General features: G+C 45.3%; 1 protein-coding gene across 3 annotated transcripts in view; it reads right to left on the reverse strand.

Moving 5' to 3' along the window:
• Window positions 1–4,387: 4,387 nt before the first annotated feature.
• Window positions 4,388–19,520, reverse strand: part of LOC112220225 (scavenger receptor class B member 1) — a 40,923-nt gene continuing 25,790 nt past the window's right edge. The window contains exons 9-13 of one of the 3 annotated variants that reach the window (XM_024381957.2): window positions 14,747–14,820; window positions 13,386–13,437; window positions 13,061–13,207; window positions 11,100–11,175; window positions 4,388–4,548 (exon numbers count right to left, since the gene is read on the reverse strand). In XM_024381957.2, coding sequence (XP_024237725.1) covers window positions 4,538–4,548; window positions 11,100–11,175; window positions 13,061–13,207; window positions 13,386–13,437; window positions 14,747–14,820 — 360 coding nt within the window. In that variant the 3' untranslated portion in view covers window positions 4,388–4,537. Of the gene's footprint in view, window positions 4,549–11,099; window positions 11,176–12,035; window positions 12,198–13,060; window positions 13,208–13,385; window positions 13,438–14,746; window positions 14,821–19,520 lie in introns of those variants that run through there. The other 2 variants (XM_024381958.2, XM_024381955.2) reach the window with 2 other exon arrangements.

The following is a 19,520-nucleotide window of genomic DNA, read 5'->3' on the forward strand; positions in this document are numbered from 1 at the left end:
TAATTCACCACATGCAAAAAAAACAGGGTTAGGTCAATTCCACTTCAATTCAGAAAGTACACCAAATTCCATTTCCACATTTTCCTCATTGAAAAGCATGGGAATTTCAGTGTACTTCCTGAATTGACTGAAATTAAAATACAATTGACCACAACTCTGACAAAAAATATAATTGCATCTCAGTTATCTCAAATAACAGTAGACTTTGGTTATTTTGTCTGGTGAGCTATTGTAGAATGAAATTGCCTCTAGAAGCTGATTTAGGGTCAGTTTTGCATTTCTCCTCGTAATGGCTAAGGTTTGCCGATCTTAGATCTGTGCATGTAGGCAACTGCTACCAGGAGTAAAGTAAGAGAGGAAAGCAGAAGAATACATATCTACACTGAACAAAAATATAAACACAACATGTAAAATGTTGATCCCATGTTTCATGAGCTGAAATAATAGATCCCAGAAATGTTCCATACACTCAAAAAAATGTATTTCTTTAATTTTGTGCACAAATCCATTTACATCCCTGTTAGTGAGCATTTCTCCTTTGCCAAGATCATCCATCCACCTGACAGGTGTGGCATATCAAAAAGCTGATTAAACAGCATGATCATTAAAACAGGTGCACCTTGTGCTGGGGACAATAAAAGGCCACACAACGCCACAGATGTCCCAGGTTGAAGGAGCATGCAATTGACATGCTGGTATGTCCACCAGAGCTTTTGACAGATAATTGAATGTTAATTTCTCTACCATAAGATGACTCGAACATCATTTTAGAAAAATTGGCAGTACGTCCAATCGGCCTTACAACCGCAGACCACATGTAACCACGTCAGTCCAGGACCTCCACACCCGGCTTCTTCACCTGCGGGATCATCGGAGACCAGCCACCCAGCTGATGAAACTGTGGGTTGGCGCCACAGGAGGTTGGTGGCACCTTAATTGGGGAGGATGGGCTCATGGTAGTGGCTGGAGCGGAATCAAATATATCTAACACATGGTTTCCATGGTTTCTATGTGTTTGATGCCATTCCATTAGCTCCGTTCCAGACATTATGAGCATTCATTGGTTTGCACAACTGAAACATTTCTGCACAAACTGTCAGAAATTGTCTCAGGGAAGCTCATCTGCATGTTCGTCATCCTTACCAGGGTCTTGATCTGACTGCAGTTTGGCATCATAACAGACTTCAGTAGGAAAAAGTTCACCTTCAATGGCCACTAGGGAAGTGTGCTCTTCACATATGAATCCCAGTTGACTGTACCAGGAAGAAGGCAGAAAGCGTGTTCAGCTTCGTGTTGGCGAGGGCGTTGCTGACGTCAACGTTGTGAACAGAGTGTTCCATGATGGCGTTGGGGTTATGGTATAGGCAGGCAGAAGCTACAGACAATGAACACAATTGTATTTTATCGATGGCAATTTGAATGCAGAGATACAGTGATGAGATCCTGAGGCCCATTGTCGTGCCATTGATCTGCCGCCATCACCTCATGTTGTAGCATAATGCACAGCCCCATGTCGCAAGGATCTGTACACAACTCCAGGAAGCTGAAAAAGTCCCGGTTCTTCCATGGTCTGCATACTCAGACATGTCACCCACTGAGCATGTTTGGGATGCTCTGGATCAACAGCGTGTTCCATACCCCGCCAATATCCAGCAACTTCACACAGCCATTCATGAGTGGCATTCCACAAGCAACAGCCTGATCAACTCTATGTGAAGGAGATGTCATGCTTCACAAGGCAAATGGTGGTCACACCAGATAATGAGTGGTTTTCTGACCCACGCTCCTACTTTGGGGGGGGTATTTGTGACCAACAGACACATGTCTGTACTCCCATCATATGAAATTAATAGATTAGGGCCTAATTAATGTATTTCTTATATGAACTGTAACTCATGACATTCTTTGAAATTGTTGCATTTATATTTTTGTTCAGTGGATTCCTACAGCATTTCAGGACACATGATACTGTGAGGCAATGCAAGGATAAGAGAGACGAGCGATTCACAACAAAACAAAAACTGGATGCAGTGATGTCCCATGACGATCCTCATTGGATGGTTGGGTGGGACACCGGAGTGGTCCTGCCTTTCCCTTTCGACTCATAAGTCCTAAACAGAACCTAAGTCCAGAGCTTCTACAGGAGCAGACGCAGGACCTGCTGAGAACCGTACCAGGTGAGAACCGGACCAATTGAGGTGTAGGCAGGCAGACACCAGCCCAGGCCTGAGGGAGTTCATGGCTCACCCACACACGCACCTGTTCAAAAGGTTGGGGTCACTTAGAAAGACAAATTTGTCTATTAAAATATCAAATTGATCAGAAATACATTGTAGACATTGTTAATGTTGTAAATGACTATTGTCGCTGGAAATGGATGATTTTTAATGGAATATCTACATAGGCCTATTATCAGCAACCATCGCTCCTGTGTTCCAATGGCACATTGTGTTAGCTAATCCAAGTTTATCATTATAAAAGGCTAATTGATCATTAGACAACACTTTTGCAATTACATTAGCACAGCTGAAAACTGTTCTGATTAAAGAAGCAATAAAACTGTCCTTCTGTAGACTAGTTGAGTATCTGGAGCATCAGCATCAGTGGGTTCGAACACATCGTTGTACGAGATCTTCAGTTTCTTGGCAATTTCTCGCATGGATTAGCCTTCACTTCTCAGAACAAGAAAAGACGGACGAGATGCCGAAGAAAGGGCTTTGTTTCTGGCCATTTTGAGCCTGTAATCAAATCCACAAATGCTGATGCTCCAAATACTCAACTAGTCTACAGGCCAGTTTTATTGCTTCTTTAAATCAGAAGTTTTCAGCTGTGCTAACCATTGCAAAAAAGGGTTTTCTAATGATCAGTGAGCCTTTTATAATGATTAACTTGGATTAGATAACAAAACGTGCCATTGGAACACAGGAGTGATGGTTGCTGATAATGGGCCTATATAGATATTCCATTAACAATCAGCCGTTTCCAGCTACAATAGTCATTTACAACATTAACAATGTCTACACTGTATTTCTGATCAATTTGATGTTATTTTAAATGAACAAAAAAAATGTGCTTTTCTTTCATAAAACAAGGACATTTCTAAGTGAAGCCAAACCTTTGACCGGTAGTGTGATTTTTATATATATATATATATATATATATATATATATATATATATATATATATATATATATATATTATATATTTACACACACACACACACACACACAGCTCAAAAAAATAAAGGGAACACTTAAACAACACAATGTAACTCCAAGTCAATCACACTTCTGTGAAATCAAACTGTCCACTTAGGAAGCAACACTGATTGACAATAAATTCCACATGCTGTTGTGCAAATGGAATAGACAACAGGTGGAAATTATAGGCAATTAGCAAGACACCCCCAATAAAGGAGTGGTTCTGCAGGTCATGACCACAGACCACTTCTCAGTTCCTATGCTTCCTGGCTGATGTTTTGGTCACTTTTGAATGCTGGCGGTGCTTTCACTCTAGTGGTAGCATGAGATGGAGTCTACAACCCACACAGTGGCTCAGGTAGTGCAGCTCATCCAGGATGACACATCAATGCGAGCTGTGGCAAGAAGGTTTGCTGTGTCTGCTGACTGCAACATCCTCCAGCATGACCGGTTTGGCGGTGGGTTAGTCATGGTGTGGGGTGGCATTTCTTTGTGGGGCCGCACAGCCCTCCATGTGCTCGCCAGAGGTAGCCTGACTGCCATTAGGTACTGAGATGAGATCCTCAGACCCCTTGTGAGACCATATGCTGGTGCGGTTGGCCCTGGGTTCCTCCTAATGCAAGACAATGCTAGACCTCATGTGGCTGGAGTGTGTCAGCAGTTCCTGCAAGAGGAAGGCATTGATGCTATGGACTGGCCCGCCCATTCCCCAGACCTGAATCCAATTGAGCACATCTGGGACATCATGTCTCGCTCCATCCACCAACAGACTGTCCAGGAGTTGGCGGATGGTTTAGTCCAGGTCTGGGAGGAGATCCCTCAGGAGACCATCCGCCACCTCCTCAGGAGCATGCCCAGGCGTTGTAGGGAGGTCATACAGGCACGTGGAGGCCACACACACACTACTGAGCCTCATTTTGACTTGCTTTAAGGACATTACATCGAAGTTGGATCAGCCTGTAGTGTGGTTTTCAACTTTAATTGAGTGTGACTCCAAATCCAGCCCTCCATGGGTTGATAAATTTGATTTCCATTGATAATGTGTGATTTTGTTGTCAGTACATTCAACTATGTAAAGAAAAAAGTATTTAATAAGAATATTTCATTCATTCAGATCTAGGATGTGTTATTTTAGTGTTCCCTTTATTTTTTTGAGCTATATATATATATATATATATAGAGAGAGAGAGAGAGAACTGTCAGTCAGTGGCTATAGGGTTTCAGTCTCAAACACAGAGCCCTGCAGCACTGGGCTAGACTGCTATCTGTGTGTGTCCACCCAGTGCTGTAGTAGAGGGGTTTGTTCGTTCCCGTTGGTGTCCTGTATGACAGTCCTCTCACATCTGATCTGTTAGGAAAAGAGGAGATAGAGAATGTGAGAAATAATGTTAAAAATACAACATTGTTAGCATAGTTAGGATCAAGTATGCTCTCATTTCAGTCTGTGAATCTGTTCATAGAGAACTTTTAATTTGGCCTTTTCACTACAAAAGGCCAAAAAAACAATGTCTCGTCAGTAGTGGTGTAACAGACCGTAGCCGATCCGTGATCCATACGGATCACCCCCCACGGTTCGGCACGCATGTGAACCGAGGATCAATTGCAAAGTTTAACCATCATAATGTGAAATACAGTTCTACTGCCGCTGTTACTCTTTAAAGTCATAATTCCCTAAATCTCAATGCAGAGTTGCAGTGAAAAGAAAGACAAGAGGTGCGTCCTGCGTTTTACTCTGAAGCCTGAAGGTTGTTTTGATTATAAACATTTTAAAAATCAGTTGTGTGTACTGTTCACGTGAAACGGCATGTTGAATCAATCCTGGATCCTCGCGTTGCAAAATGCAAGGAAAAAGAGCGGTGACAGGCATGGCTAGCAGAGGAGCTGAACAACTGGAAAAGCCTCCCGCTTCATTTGAGTCTCATGTACGGGAGCATTTTGGCTTCCCTGTCAAATATGATGATGGAAGAAGGGTGGTGGACAACACCATTACGGTGTGTAGGCATTGTGCCACAAGAAAGCCGTATGATCATGGAAATACATTGAGCATGGCCACATTTAAAGCATCGTCACCCTGGTGTGTCAGTGACAGGAGCCAACTCAGCCAAGAGACAACTTCTCACCGCGGCATTTAAGCAGCCCTTTACTGCAGAATCAGACCAGACTAAAGCCATCACCAAATCTATTGGGATGTTTATCTCTGCAGACATGAGACCAGACTGTTGTGGAAAACAAAGGGTTTCAAAACATGGTGAAAGTGCTTGAGTCACGCTACAAAAATCCCTCACGCACCCACTTCAGTATGAAGATCGTGCCAGATCTTTATGAAGAGGAAAATATCAAAATTGTCAAAGGATTATCAAAGACATCCTCTGTTGCCCTCACCACAGATGGCTGGACCTCCAGGGTAACAGAAAGCTACGTGACTGTGACTGCTCACAACACCACAGAGGAGTGGACCTACAGGGCAACGGAAAGCTACGTGACTGACTGCTCACTACACCACAGAGGGGGAGATGTGAAGTCCGGGGCTACAGACACACCCCCTCTATGAGAGTCACACAGGCACAAATCTGGTGCAGGTAGTGCTAGGAGCAGTAGCAGAGTGGAATCTAGAGAGGCCCAATAGCAATATCCCAACCACCACAGATAATGCCATAACCAAGTAAATGCAGTGATAGAGGCTGGACAGGGGCCACAGATAGCGTGCTTTGCACTTGTGATCAATTTAGCATCTCAAAAGGGAATCTCAGTGAACCAGATTGACCGCCTCCGTGGGAGGATCAGGAAGGTAGTTTCCTTTTTCCACCGAAGCACAACAGCACAATGTTCTTAAGACCAAGCAGGAAATGCTACAGCTACTAAACCACAAGCTCATACATCATGGCACAACAAGATGGAACTCCACTTATGACATGTTGGAGCTCTATCTTGAGCAGCAGGCAACTATATACTCTGCACTGACAGACAAGACCCTGGAAAAACAAACATCTTCACCTTGTCTGATGATGTGAAGGTGGTGAAGGTGGCTGAGGTCCTCCGGGTGATCAAACCTCAAAACAGTTACAACCCTATTGAGCACTGATTAGAATCATTAGACTATTTTAATGCTGTGTGTGATTTAGTCAGTAGAATTATATCTGAGAGTGTAGTTCGTAGTCAGAATTAATGTTTTGGTGACGATATATCTAGTGTCTTGATAATGAACTATCTGAGCAAGATTCAGGGCCGACCTTGGCTGGGGCACTGAGAAATTCCCAGGGTCTCTCTCTATGTCGGCTGGGTAGCAGGACAGTGTGGGCGTATGATAACTAATGTTTTGTGTGGAAGTATGTGTGTCACTATAAAATTAAGGTCTTTGTACTGTGCACGCCAGAACGTTCCCGTGAATAAACATTTGACTATTGTGCACTAGGCCTCTGTCTGTTTTCATTCCAATCAGTATCTTACAAATCCTGGTTGCAGACAGAGTCATTAAATTGGGGTATAAACATTGAGAACCTAATGTGTCCATGATCCTACCTCTGAAAACAAGGATTCTACAATCCATGGCCCCAAGTGAAGACAGCACCATCACTAGAGATGTCAAGGCTGCCATTAGAGGCTGCCATTGATATGGATCGGATCCGGTCAGTAGAGGATGCCTGGTTATTTAAAAAAATGCCTTCCTAACCATCTTAAATAAGCATGCCCCATTCAAGAAATGTAGAACCAGGAACAGATATAGCCCTTGGTTCTCCCCAGACCCGACTGCCCTTAACCAACACAAAAACATCCTATGGCATTCTGCATTAGCATCAAACAGCCCCCGTGATATGCAGCTTTTCAGGGAAGCTAGAAACCATTATACACAGGCAGTTAGAAAAGCCAAGGCTAGCTTTTTCAAGCAGAAATTTGCTTCCTGCAACACTAACTCAAAAAAGTTCTGGGACACTGTAAAGTCCATGGAGAATAAGAACACCTCCTCCCAGCTGCCCACTGCACTGAAGATAGGAAACACTCACCACTGATAAATCCACCATAATTGAGAATTTCAATAAGCATTTTTCTACATCTGGCCATGCTTTCCACCTGGCTACCTCTACCCCGGTCAACAGCACTGCACCCCCCACAGCAACTCGCCCAAGCCTTCCCCATTTCTCCTTCTCCCAAATCCAGTCAGCTGATGTTCTGAAAGAGCTACAAAATCTGGACCCCTACAAATCAGCCGGGCTAGACAATCTGGACCCTTTCTTTCTAAAATTATCTGCCGAAATTGTTGCCACCCCTATTACTAGCCTGTTCAACCTCTCTTTCGTGTCGTCTGAGATTTCCAAAGATTGGAAAGCAGCTGCGGTCATCCCCCTCTTCAAAGGGGGGGGACACTCTTGACTCAAACTGCTACAGACCTATATCTATCCTACCCTGCCTTTCTAAGGTCTTCGAAAGCCAAGTCAACAAACAGATTACCGACCATTTCGAATCTCACCATACCCTCTCTGCTATGCAATCTGGTTTCAGAGCTGGTCATGGGTGCACCTAAAGGTCCTAAACGACATCTTAACCACCATCGATAAGAAACATTACTGTGCAGCCGTATTCATTGATCTGGCCAAGGCTTTCGACTCTGTCAATCACCACATCCTCATCGGCAGACTCGATAGCCTTGGTTTCTCAAATGATTGCCTCGCCTGGTTCACCAACTACTGCTCTGATAGAGTTCAGTGTGTCAAATCGGAGGGCCTGTTGTCCGGACCTCTAGCAGTCTATGGGGGTGCCACAGGGTTCAATTCTTGGACTGTATACATCAATGATGTCGCTCTTGCTGCTGGTGAGTCTCTGATCCACCTCTACGCAGAAGACACCATTCTGTATACTTCTGGCCCTTATTTGGACACTGTTAACAACCCTCCAGGCAAGCTTCAATGCCATACAACTCTCCTTCCGTGGCTTCCAACTGCTCTTAAATACAAGTAAAACTAAATGCATGCTCTTCAACCGATCGCTGCCTGCACCTGCCCGCCTGTCCAACATTACTACTCTGGACGGCTCTGACTTAGAATACGTGGACAACTACAAATACCTAGGTGTCTGGTTAGACTGTAAACTCTCCTTCCAGACCCACATCAAACATCTCCAATCCAAAGTTAAATCTAGAATTGGCATCCTATTTCACAACAAAGCATCCTTCATTCATGCTGCCAAACATACCCTTGTAAAACTGACCATTCTACCAATCCTCAACGTCATTTACAAAATAGCCTCCAATATCATACTCAACAAATTGGATGCAGTCTATCACAGTGCCATCCATTTTGTCACCAGAGCCCCATACACTACCCACCATTGCGACCTGTACGCTCTCGTTGGCTGGCCCTCGCTTCATACTCGTCGCCAAACTCACTGGCTCCAGGTCATCTACAAGATCCTGCTAAGTAAAGTCCCTCCTTATCTCAGCTCACTGGTCACCATAGCATCACCCACCTGTAGCACATGCTCCAGCAAGTCTCTCTCTGGTCACCCCCAAAACCAATTATTTCTTGGCCGCCTCTCCTTCCAGTTCTCTGCTGCCAATGACTGGGACGAACTACAAAAATCTCTGAAACTGGAAACACTTCTCCCTCACTAGCTTTAAGCACCAGCTGTCAGAGCACATCACAGATTACTGCACCTGTACATAGCCCATCTATAATTTAGCCCAAACAACTACCTCTTTCCCTACTGTATTTATTTGATTTGATTTATTTTGCTCCTTTGCACCCCATTATTTTTATTTCTACTTTTCACATTCTTCCACTGCAAATCTACCATTCCAGTGTTTTACTTGCTATATTGTATTTACTTTGCCACCATGGTCTTTTTTTGCCTTTACTTCCCTTATCTCACCTCATTTGCTCACATTGTATATAGACTTATTTTTCTACAGTATTATTGACTGTATGTTTGTTTTACTCCATGTGTAACTCTGTGTTGTTGTGTGTCGAACTGCTTTGCTTTATCTTGGCCAGTTCGCAATTGTAAATGAGAATTTGTTCTCAACTTGCCTACCTGGTTAAATAAAGGTGAAAAAAATAAAATAAAAAAGAGGACCTGAACCCCAGATACCCCCCTAATGTACAGGACTACCTTCATAGATCTACTGGTTCAAGTCCCTGTCTCACTTAGACCCTGCCCTACACCAGAGGACATAAAGTGATCTCACCACTGAGGTACATTTTTAAATTTTTTATGTAAGAGTGAATTACTTAAATAATAAATATACTGTAGTCTAATCTTAGTCTATTAGAATCAGCCATTTGATTTGGAATAATTATGGCTTTTATTAAATGTTATTGCCACAATTATAGTTGAAAGAAATGAAAATAAATAATCAAGTCAAGCCACAGAGCCGACAGGAGCAGACTCAGAGGCATCTCCTTCACAAAATGATTTGACCATGAAGGAGCTTTTTGGGAAGACCTTTGCGAGCAAGGACACAGGCAAGACGTTTGCCAACACCATCAAAGAGGTGGAATCCTACAAGGCAGCAAGCGGCATTCCAGTGGATGGTGATCCACTGACATAGTGGAAAGGAATGAGTGTAAATACCCTCACATTACCATGATGGCAAGATGCTACCTGGCTGTGCCTGGCACTTCAATTCCTAGCGAGAGGGGTGTTCTCCACAGCAGGGGACATAGTAACTGCAAGAAGTCTACCCTCTCCCAGACAATGTAGACATCCTCATCTTTTTGAAAAATGATTTGAAAAGTTAAGCTCAGGTCTGCTTTGCTTTCTTTTTTTGATGTGGACACAGGCAATTTTTTCATTCACTATTGTTCAAAGGAAGAAGGTATAATGCCTCATATTGCACTTTAATTTAACACTTGAATATTGAATATTTGATTTAAAACATTTCAAAGTTCCTTGCTTTAAGTCACAAATGGAAAGCGAAGTTATATTCATCTCCCTTTTTTTTTATGATCCGAAAAATGATCCGTGACTCAAAACCGTGATCCGATCCGTGAGTTTTGTGATCTTTTGCACCACTACTCGTCAGACATGCAACTAAACAGACAAAAACAGTCTCATGTCAGATGCAGAGTCCATTCCACCGGTCAGTGACGGTGCTTAAAAAGGGTCACATGAAAATCACAACATCCTGTCAACAAGCCAGCAGCATACCACCCTGCATACCACTGCTGGCTTGCTTCTGAAGCTAAGCAGGGTTGGTCCTGGTCAGTTCCTGGATGGGAGACCAGATGCTGCTGGAAGTGGTGTTGGAGGGCCAGTAGGAGGCACTCTTTCCTCTGGTCTAAAAAATATCCCAATTCCCCAGGGCAGTGATTGGGGACACTGCCCTGTGTAGGGTGCTGTCTTTCGGATGGGACGTTAAACAGGTGTCCTGACTCTCTGAGGTCATTAAAGATCCCATGGCACTTATCATAAGAGTAGGGGTGTTAACCCCGGTGCCCTGGCTAAATTCCCAATCTAGCCCTCAAACCATCATGGTCACCTAATAATCCCCAGTTTACAATTGGCTCATTAATCCCCCTCCTCTCCCCTGTAACTATTCCCCAAGTCGTTGCTGCAAATGAGAACATGTTCTCAGTCAACTTACCTGGTAAAATAACAGATAAATAAATAAAGATCACCTAAAACATTGTTCATCCAGCAGTCTGCTGCGTGTTAACTTTGGGCTGTTCTTAGACCCTTCCAAAACCCACACTCAAACCACAGGCAGAGATAACTTTGTCTCATGAAACATGGCACAAGAGCAGTGGATGAGAAAAATGGTGTTTTAAAATGATAGAGATGTTGGTAAAAGGTGGTGTGGTGTGGTGTGGTGTGGTGTGGTGTGGTGTGGTGTGGTGTGGTGTGGTGTGGTGTGGTGTGGTGTGTGTGCACCTTGGACATAAGCGTGTGTGTGGGCCTGAAACCCACCTGTGTCATTCACGATACATTTGTCCGTCTGTTGTTTGAGGGCATCTGCGCTGTTTACGGTGTCTTTAACAGATGCCTAAAAGATAACCAGCCCTTAATCAGCCAATCAGAGCAGCTACTGAGCAACCTTATTTGCTGTCAGGTGGTTGATTATAACGTGACAGACAAAAAGCTCAGGGCCATGTTCAGCAGGAAAATGTTGGCCAACGTTCAGATAGAAATGTACAATGTAGAATATACATACCTCACTGGTATATAGAATACGTAATCCATTCAGCTCTAGTCATGGCTTTATCTGCAACATTCCACATTGTTTTTGTACTGAACATGGCCCAGTATTTAGTTTCTCAGCCATTGGGTCATTTGTGTTGAGTCAGTGTGTGTGTTCATGCAGTGTGGTTTCGTCAATGCAGTGTGTGTGCGTTTTTATGAGTGTGTTCATGCAGTTTGAAAACAGATGACTGAGGGCGTGGCATGCAAGACATCCAGGGTTAATGCAATTTGTTAATGACACCTCATACAGACAATCTTGACCAATCAATCGTAACATTTGGATTGTCCCTCTGATCGACCTGATTGATCCGCTTCATACAGTAACAAACAGGCTGGACGTGATCTATAGACATCTTTCTCTTACTGATCAGGAGAACTCTGGTCCCAGAAGGCCAGTGTGTGCAGGCTTTTACTCCGAACCAGCTTCCACGCAGCTGGTTCAGCTAATACTATAGTCATTCTTCAATCTGAACATTAGAACTAGACTAAAGATCTAGAGACTATAAATCATTCTGGTCCAGATTAAAGATCATGACCCCTATAGTTTAACATGCGTTTTAGAGCTGGGTTGTAACAGAAGCCTGCACATCAGTCCCCCAGGACCAGAATTGACCACCCTTCCTAATGGACTGTTATAATCAAATCAAGGCAGATCAGAATCTGTCAGGGTAAATCATGATTTTATTATTTTATATTCATATTGCCATCACATTGTTCTGATTGATATGATAGAGGCATGTTTTCAGGAGTGATTGGGAACAGTTTAACATGTGGACCAACCCCATGGTTCTGGATCACTGTAGGCTGATGTTTTTTCAACGACGCCTGTAGGAAAACAAACAAACAGGCCAACTGATTCCCTGCAACATTTACAACAGTCATAACGCTCTGACCTAAAATGTCTCGGGATGTGCTTGTCACAAACTTATCAGTACAGTCCACTGTCCTTAGGGAACATTGCGTTTCAGCATCTAGACTGTCCATACACAGGTGTGATTCAAATGATGCATCTAAAGTCTACGCAGCTAGTCCAGCCAGTAGAAGTGTGCTCAGCTACTGTAAGGCCGCATACAAACCACATGACGTGATCTCACTAGTGCAGTGAGTGTGTACACAACTCATTTTTGCCTAAATTCTCCAAAACAAGAACCACATTTCCAAAAGGAAAATAAACTTGAAATGGACATTATACCTCATTGAATAAACTGGAACATTAAGAGTTATGTCCACGTGTTTATCAAATTAACTGGCTAATGTAGTGTCAGCTATATTAGGGGAAATCTCTGATTATTTTAACGAGAGACAGGCATTGGGGGTGTGACCTTGTCCCAAAGTGGCACCTCTGCACTGTACAGTATAGATCACTGAACACAATCTACTGAGCTACTCAGTCAGTGAACTACAAACTTCATATGAACTCTGTTTGCTGTGATGTGCACCCCTACTGGTGGAGAGGGGGGAGCACCAGTGTTGGTTTGTTATGCGAGGCTGTGGGAAGAGTCTCTGTTGGGTAGTGGAGAGCTGCTCAGGATTGTCAGAGGGTCACATTGGTTAGTACGCATGCCATGCAGACCAAAGAATGAGCATGTTATTTCTCTCCTCTCTCACAACCATTTGTACCACATCCAGTTTGTGAACAAACACTCTCCCATCCATCCCTCCATGCACATGCAGTGTAGAGGCCTTACCATGTTCCTGTAGTATAGTAGTACAACCCCCAGTATGGTGGCCAGGCCCAGGACTATGAAACAGTACTGCATGTACACCATCACCATTGGCAATAGCACCAGGTTAGTGTGGAACGTCGTCAGGATTTCACCGTCGATATAACCATTCTACCACAGGGGGAGAGAAAATATTATGAGTGGACAGATTTATGGGGGTGTAGAAAGAGTTAGGGGAACGTATATATGCTAGGGTTATGGGTGAGGAATATAGAATGTTATGGTGGAGAGATGGGTATGGGGTATACAGCAGGTTAGGGGGTAAGAACCCAGTAAGTGTCTCAGTCACCTCTTCAAACCACATCATGGGCATCATCACCTCTGAGATCTTCCCCGTTTCCCTGCTCCAGAGGAACACAAACCGTCACAGTTATACACACAAATGCATGCAACGGTCACAGCAGAGGAAGACAGTTCTTCTCCCATCAGAAACAGATTGAACGGGACCCTCCAGCTTTATGGCCTTTGGGGTTAAAGGTCAGGGAATGTCCTTATATGACATGTACATGTTGAAATGTGGAGTGATGGGTTGGGCGTCAGATAGGGGTTATAGATCAGAGAGGTTGAGGGGCAGGTCCTAAAATGAACACCCTCCACCTGACCAAATGCGGGTAGATTTTAGCATTGGCAGGCAGAATGTCTAGCAGTTGTCACACAGCACTTGGGCAATCCAAAGCCCACATGTAAAGAATAGTAAAGAATGCATCAGTGATTTGTAGGCCATTTCTTACAACTTTCTGAAGACATTGCGGCATGAGAACGCCTGTGTAACGTTACTACCTGGTTAAATGTCTCTGTAGCCAGTTAGCAATGCCGAAACAGTCATTTCTAAAAACCTTCTGAATTAATCATGATGTATCAATTGGCTGGGCATTTGTTTAGCAAACTCTGCCATCGCATGGCGCCTAGCATACTAGGGTGGCAGGGAGCCTAGCGGTTAAGGGCATGGGGCCAGTAACTGAAAGGGCGTTGGTTCGAATCCCGAGTGGGCAAGGTGGAAAAATCTGCCGTTCTGCCCTTTAACAAAAGCGTTAACACCCCAGCAACTGCTCCCCCCCTGTGGACATGGATTAAGGCTCCCCCTGTGGACATGGATTAAGGCTCCCCCTGTGGACATGGATTAAGGCCCCCCTGGACATGGACATGGATTAAGGCCCCCCTGTGGACATGGATTAAGGCTCCCCCCCTGTGGACATGGATTAAGGCCCCCCCCTGTGGACATGGATTAAGGCCCCCTGTGGACATGGATTAAGGCCCCCCGTGGACATGGATTAAGGCCCCCCTGTGGACATGGATTAAGGCCCCCTGTGGACCCCCCTGTGGACATGGATTAAGGCTCCCCCTGTGGACATGGATTAAGGCTCCCCCCTGTGGACATGGATTAAGGCTCCCCTGTGGACCCCTGTGGACATGGATTAAGGCCCCTGCACCTCTCTGGAAGACACATTTCAGTTGAATGCATTCAGTTGTGCAACTGACTAGGTATCCCCCTTCCCAATCAACAGTTCTTTGCAAGGTGCCCAATTAAAAATTAAAGGGCAACTACAATCTGTTTTTTTTTTTAAATCTGAGAGGCTGGTAGATTCTCATCTACCTGCCAGTGGCTGGTGGACAAAAAAGTTAGAGTCCCTGGGTAGGGGTTATCCTTACGTGATCCCAGACACTTTCTTCATGTACAAGTTGAGCTGCAGACGGATAGACACATTCAGAGGTACACCAGTCTCCTGCAGAGAGAGAAATTAATAAACTGCATATTTACAGCTTTAATAAGTCAAATGGGGAAAATACTTGCCACAACAAGCAAGTAAACAATGTTGGGTTGTTGGCAGAAGAGCATGAAATATGTTCCCTAGACATCTAATGACAAACAAGTGGTCTTTACTGAGTGCACTAAATACTGTGACTAATTTAAATAGCTCAAACATTTGGACAAGGGCTCTTTGGCCTGAGTTGAAGAACCAGTCGTTAAGCTTAGCGAGAGAGCGCGAACCAAACATCTCATCTTACTCGTTTCGCTTCTCAGGGTAATTTCATTCCACTCCCTTGGTGTCCAAACACACAGTTTGTGGCACGAAACTGTAAATCTACTTGACAATCGCTTTGCTTTCCAAGCCAAGCTGCTTAAAGTCTGTACTTTGTCAAAAACAGGATCACACCTAGCTAAATTAATACTCAAGGGACTTGAGCATCGGTCCCACACACAATTAACTAGGACTTGTCTGTTAGCGGGCTTAGTCGTTATAAAATATACTGAGAAACAACAAAAACATTTGCCTAACATAAAAGCGCTTTTAGTCCCCAGTCTTACAGCAATGTGTGTGGAGTTCCCTAGTTTCAAATGGAGGAATAAACATTGTACTGTATAGGCCTGCATACAGAGTGAGTCTCCCCCCCCTGTGGAAATGTTAGTGTTGCATTGCTCTTCACGCAGTAAATATTCCCCCACAATCTACAGTAGTACTTAAGTTAGAAGTTTGTGTGTAAGCAGAACACATAAAAACAGATACAGGATAGAGACACAGTCAGACAGACAGCTGTTTATATGCTTCTAAAGGAAGGAATTCCAAAATATTGAGGGGAACTTGCTTATTTATCCCTCATTTTACCAAGTAAGTTAACGGAGAACACAATCTCATTTTACAGCAATGACCGGGAGAATAGTTACAGGGGATGATTGATCCAATTGGAAGCTGGGGATGATTAGGTGGCCATGATTGCATGAGGGCCAGATTGGGAATTTAGTCAGGACACCGGGGTTAACACCCCTACTCTTACGATAAGTACCATGGGATCTTTAGTGACCACAGAGTCAGGACACCCGTTTAACGTCCCAGCCGAAAGATGGCACCCTACACAGGGCAATGTCCCCAATCACTGTCCTGGGGCATTTGGATATTAACATATTTTTTTTTAAACCAGAGAACAGAGTGCCTCCTACTGACCCTCCAACACCATTTCCAGCAACATCTATCCTACTATCCAGGGACTGACAAGGACCAACCATGCTCAGCTTCAAAGGCAGCTAAAGATGGGGTCCTAGCTAGAAACACTAGCTGGTGTTATTGATTTATTGTGTGAAAAGTGCATTTGAAATGATTCATGTGCATCCGAACACAAAGGTTTGAGAAACAACCATTGTTATTAAGAGGCACATCAGTATCATCGCAGATCGTTAGTGGCTTCACTTGAGGTGAAAGTATTAGCTGCCCAAGCAGACAGTGCATACTGTCACAAGCCATGAGTTGTTTTTCACCCCATCTGAAACATCAATACCTGCCTGTGCCATATCACACCAAGTTACTGGATAACATGGGACTTGTCAATAAGATTGATAGATTGATCTCCCAACCTTTGTCACAATAACATTTTACTGCCTAGATTCATAACAGACTGACAAATCAACATTATCTACTGGGTCCATTAGCGAACATTTCAGTACAGATCTGTAGGTTACATTCATCAATAAATGAGTGAAAACAGACTGTCATTATCAAAACTGGAGATTAGATATAGTCGGGGTCTGTCAGGTGAGGTCAAAGACTGAAGTGTTAAACTAGACTACACAGTTAAACCATAGACAATATGTTTTTGACAGATCAGCAACTCTGTTCATACAAGTTGTCAAAATACTACCTTAACGTTTCGAATTCTGTTAGCGAGAAACAGGAGTGTGCAAGCTCATGACTCTGCGTAGAGGCTGTTGGGGACGGTTTGCCAGACAGATTGTTCCTAGTCCTGGACTAAACAGCATGCTTAAAATATCCTTTCCATTCTTTTTTAAAAATCCAGAAATAGGCTTAATCTGTGTCTACTCCTTGAAGTTACATGCAAATGTAGTAGATCTACTTCATTCTAACAGTTCCAACGCTGTTCTTCAGGCCCATCTTCATTCAGTAAAACCCCCCAGCTCTGTTTGTCCACAGGACTGTTGAGAAAACAGCCAGATGCAAACAAGACCAGACCCAGAGCTGGTTATGTACTGTACAGTATGTGGGGTAGTGTGAGTGCCATGCACACTCAGTCACACACCCTTCCCCCTGCACACACACACAGTCAGTCACACACCCTTCCCCCTGCACACACACTCAGTCTTCTCACACCCTTCCCCCTGCACACACACTCAGTCAGTCTCACACCCTTCCCCCTGCACACACACACTCAGTCTTCTCACACCCTTCCCCCTGCACACACACTCAGTCAGTCATACACCCTTCCCCCTGCACACACACACAGTCAGTCATACACCCTTCCCCCTGCACACACACAGTCAGTCATACACCCTTCCCCTGCACACACACACACTCAGTCATACACCCTTCCCCCTGCACACACACACACTCAGTCAGTCAGTCACCCTTCCCCCTGCACACACACACACACACTCAGTCAGTCACACACCCTTCCCCCTGCCCACACACACACACACACACTCAGTCAGTCACACACCCTTCCCCCTGCACACACACACAAACACTCAGTCAGTCACACACCCTTCCCCCTGCACACACACACACTCAGTCAGTCTCACACCCTTCCCCCTGCACACACACTCAGTCAGTCATACACCCTTCCCCCTGCACACACACACACAGTCAGTCATACACCCTTCCCCCTGCACACACACACACACAGTCAGTCACACACCCTTCCCCCTGCACACACACACACACACTCAGTCAGTCACACACCCTTCCCCCTGCACACACACACACACACAGTCAGTCACACACCCTTCCCCCTGCACACACACACACACACTCAGTCAGTCACACACCCTTCCCCCTGCACACACACACACACTCAGTCAGTCACACACCCTTCCCCCTGCACACACACACACTCAGTCAGTCACACACCCTTCCCCCTGCACACACACAGTCAGTCACACACCCTTCCCCTGCACACACTCAGTCAGTCACACACCCTTCCCCCTGCACACACTCAGTCAGTCATACACCCTTCCCCCTGCACACACTCAGTCAGTCATACACCCTTCCCCCTGCACACACTCAGTCAGTCATACACCCTTCCCCCTGCACACACTCAGTCAGTCATACACCCTTCCCCCTGCACACACTCAGTCAGTCATACACCCTTCCCCCTGCACACAGTCAGTCAGTCATACACCCTTCCCCCTGCACACACTCAGTCAGTCAGTCATACACCCTTCCCCCTGCACACAGTCAGTCAGTCAGTCATACACCCTTCCCCCTGCACACAGTCAGTCAGTCAGTCATACACCCTTCCCCCTGCACACAGTCAGTCAGTCAGTCATACACCCTTCCCCCTGCACACAGTCAGTCAGTCAGTCATACACCCTTCCCCCTGCACAGTCAGTCAGTCAGTCATACACCCTTCCCCCTGCACACAGTCAGTCAGTCAGTCATACACCCTTCCCCCTGCACACAGTCAGTCAGTCAGTCATACACCCTTCCCCCTGCACACAGTCAGTCAGTCATACACCCTTCCCCCTGCACACAGTCAGTCAGTCATACACCCTTCCCCCTGCACACAGTCAGTCAGTCAGTCATACACCCTTCCCCCTGCACAGTCAGTCAGTCAGTCATACACCCTTCCCCCTGCACACAGTCAGTCAGTCAGTCATACACCCTTCCCCCTGCACACAGTCAGTCAGTCAGTCATACACCCTTCCCCCTGCACACAGTCAGTCAGTCAGTCATACACCCTTCCCCCTGCACACAGTCAGTCAGTCAGTCATACACCCTTCCCCCTGCACACAGTCAGTCAGTCAGTCATACACCCTTCCCCCTGCACACAGTCAGTCAGTCAGTCATACACCCTTCCCCCTGCACACAGTCAGTCAGTCATCACACCCTTCCCCCTGCACACAGTCAGTCAGTCAGTCATACACCCTTCCCCCTGCACACACAGTCAGTCAGTCATACACCCTTCCCCCTGCACACAGTCAGTCAGTCAGTCATACACCCTTCCCCCTGCACACAGTCAGTCATACACCCTTCCCCCTGCACACTCAGTCAGTCATACACCCTTCCCCCTGCACACAGTCAGTCATACACCCTTCCCCCTGCACACACTCAGTCATACACCCTTCCCCCTGCACACACTCAGTCATACACCCTTCCCCCTGTCAGTCATACACCCTTCCCCCTGCACACACTCAGTCATACACCCTTCCCCCTGCACACACTCAGTCATACACCCTTCCCCCTGCACACAGTCAGTACACCCTTCCCCCTGCACACACTCAGTCATACACCCTTCCCCCTGCACACACTCAGTCATACACCCTTCCCCCTGCACACACTCAGTCATACACCCTTCCCCCTGCACACACAGTCAGTCATACACCCTTCCCCCTGCACACACTCAGTCATACACCCTTCCCCCTGCACCCCAGTCATACACCCTTCCCCCTGCACACACTCAGTCATACACCCTTCCC

This window comes from Oncorhynchus tshawytscha, linkage group LG20, assembly GCF_018296145.1.
Source record: "Oncorhynchus tshawytscha isolate Ot180627B linkage group LG20, Otsh_v2.0, whole genome shotgun sequence".
NCBI lineage: Eukaryota > Metazoa > Chordata > Actinopteri > Salmoniformes > Salmonidae > Oncorhynchus > Oncorhynchus tshawytscha.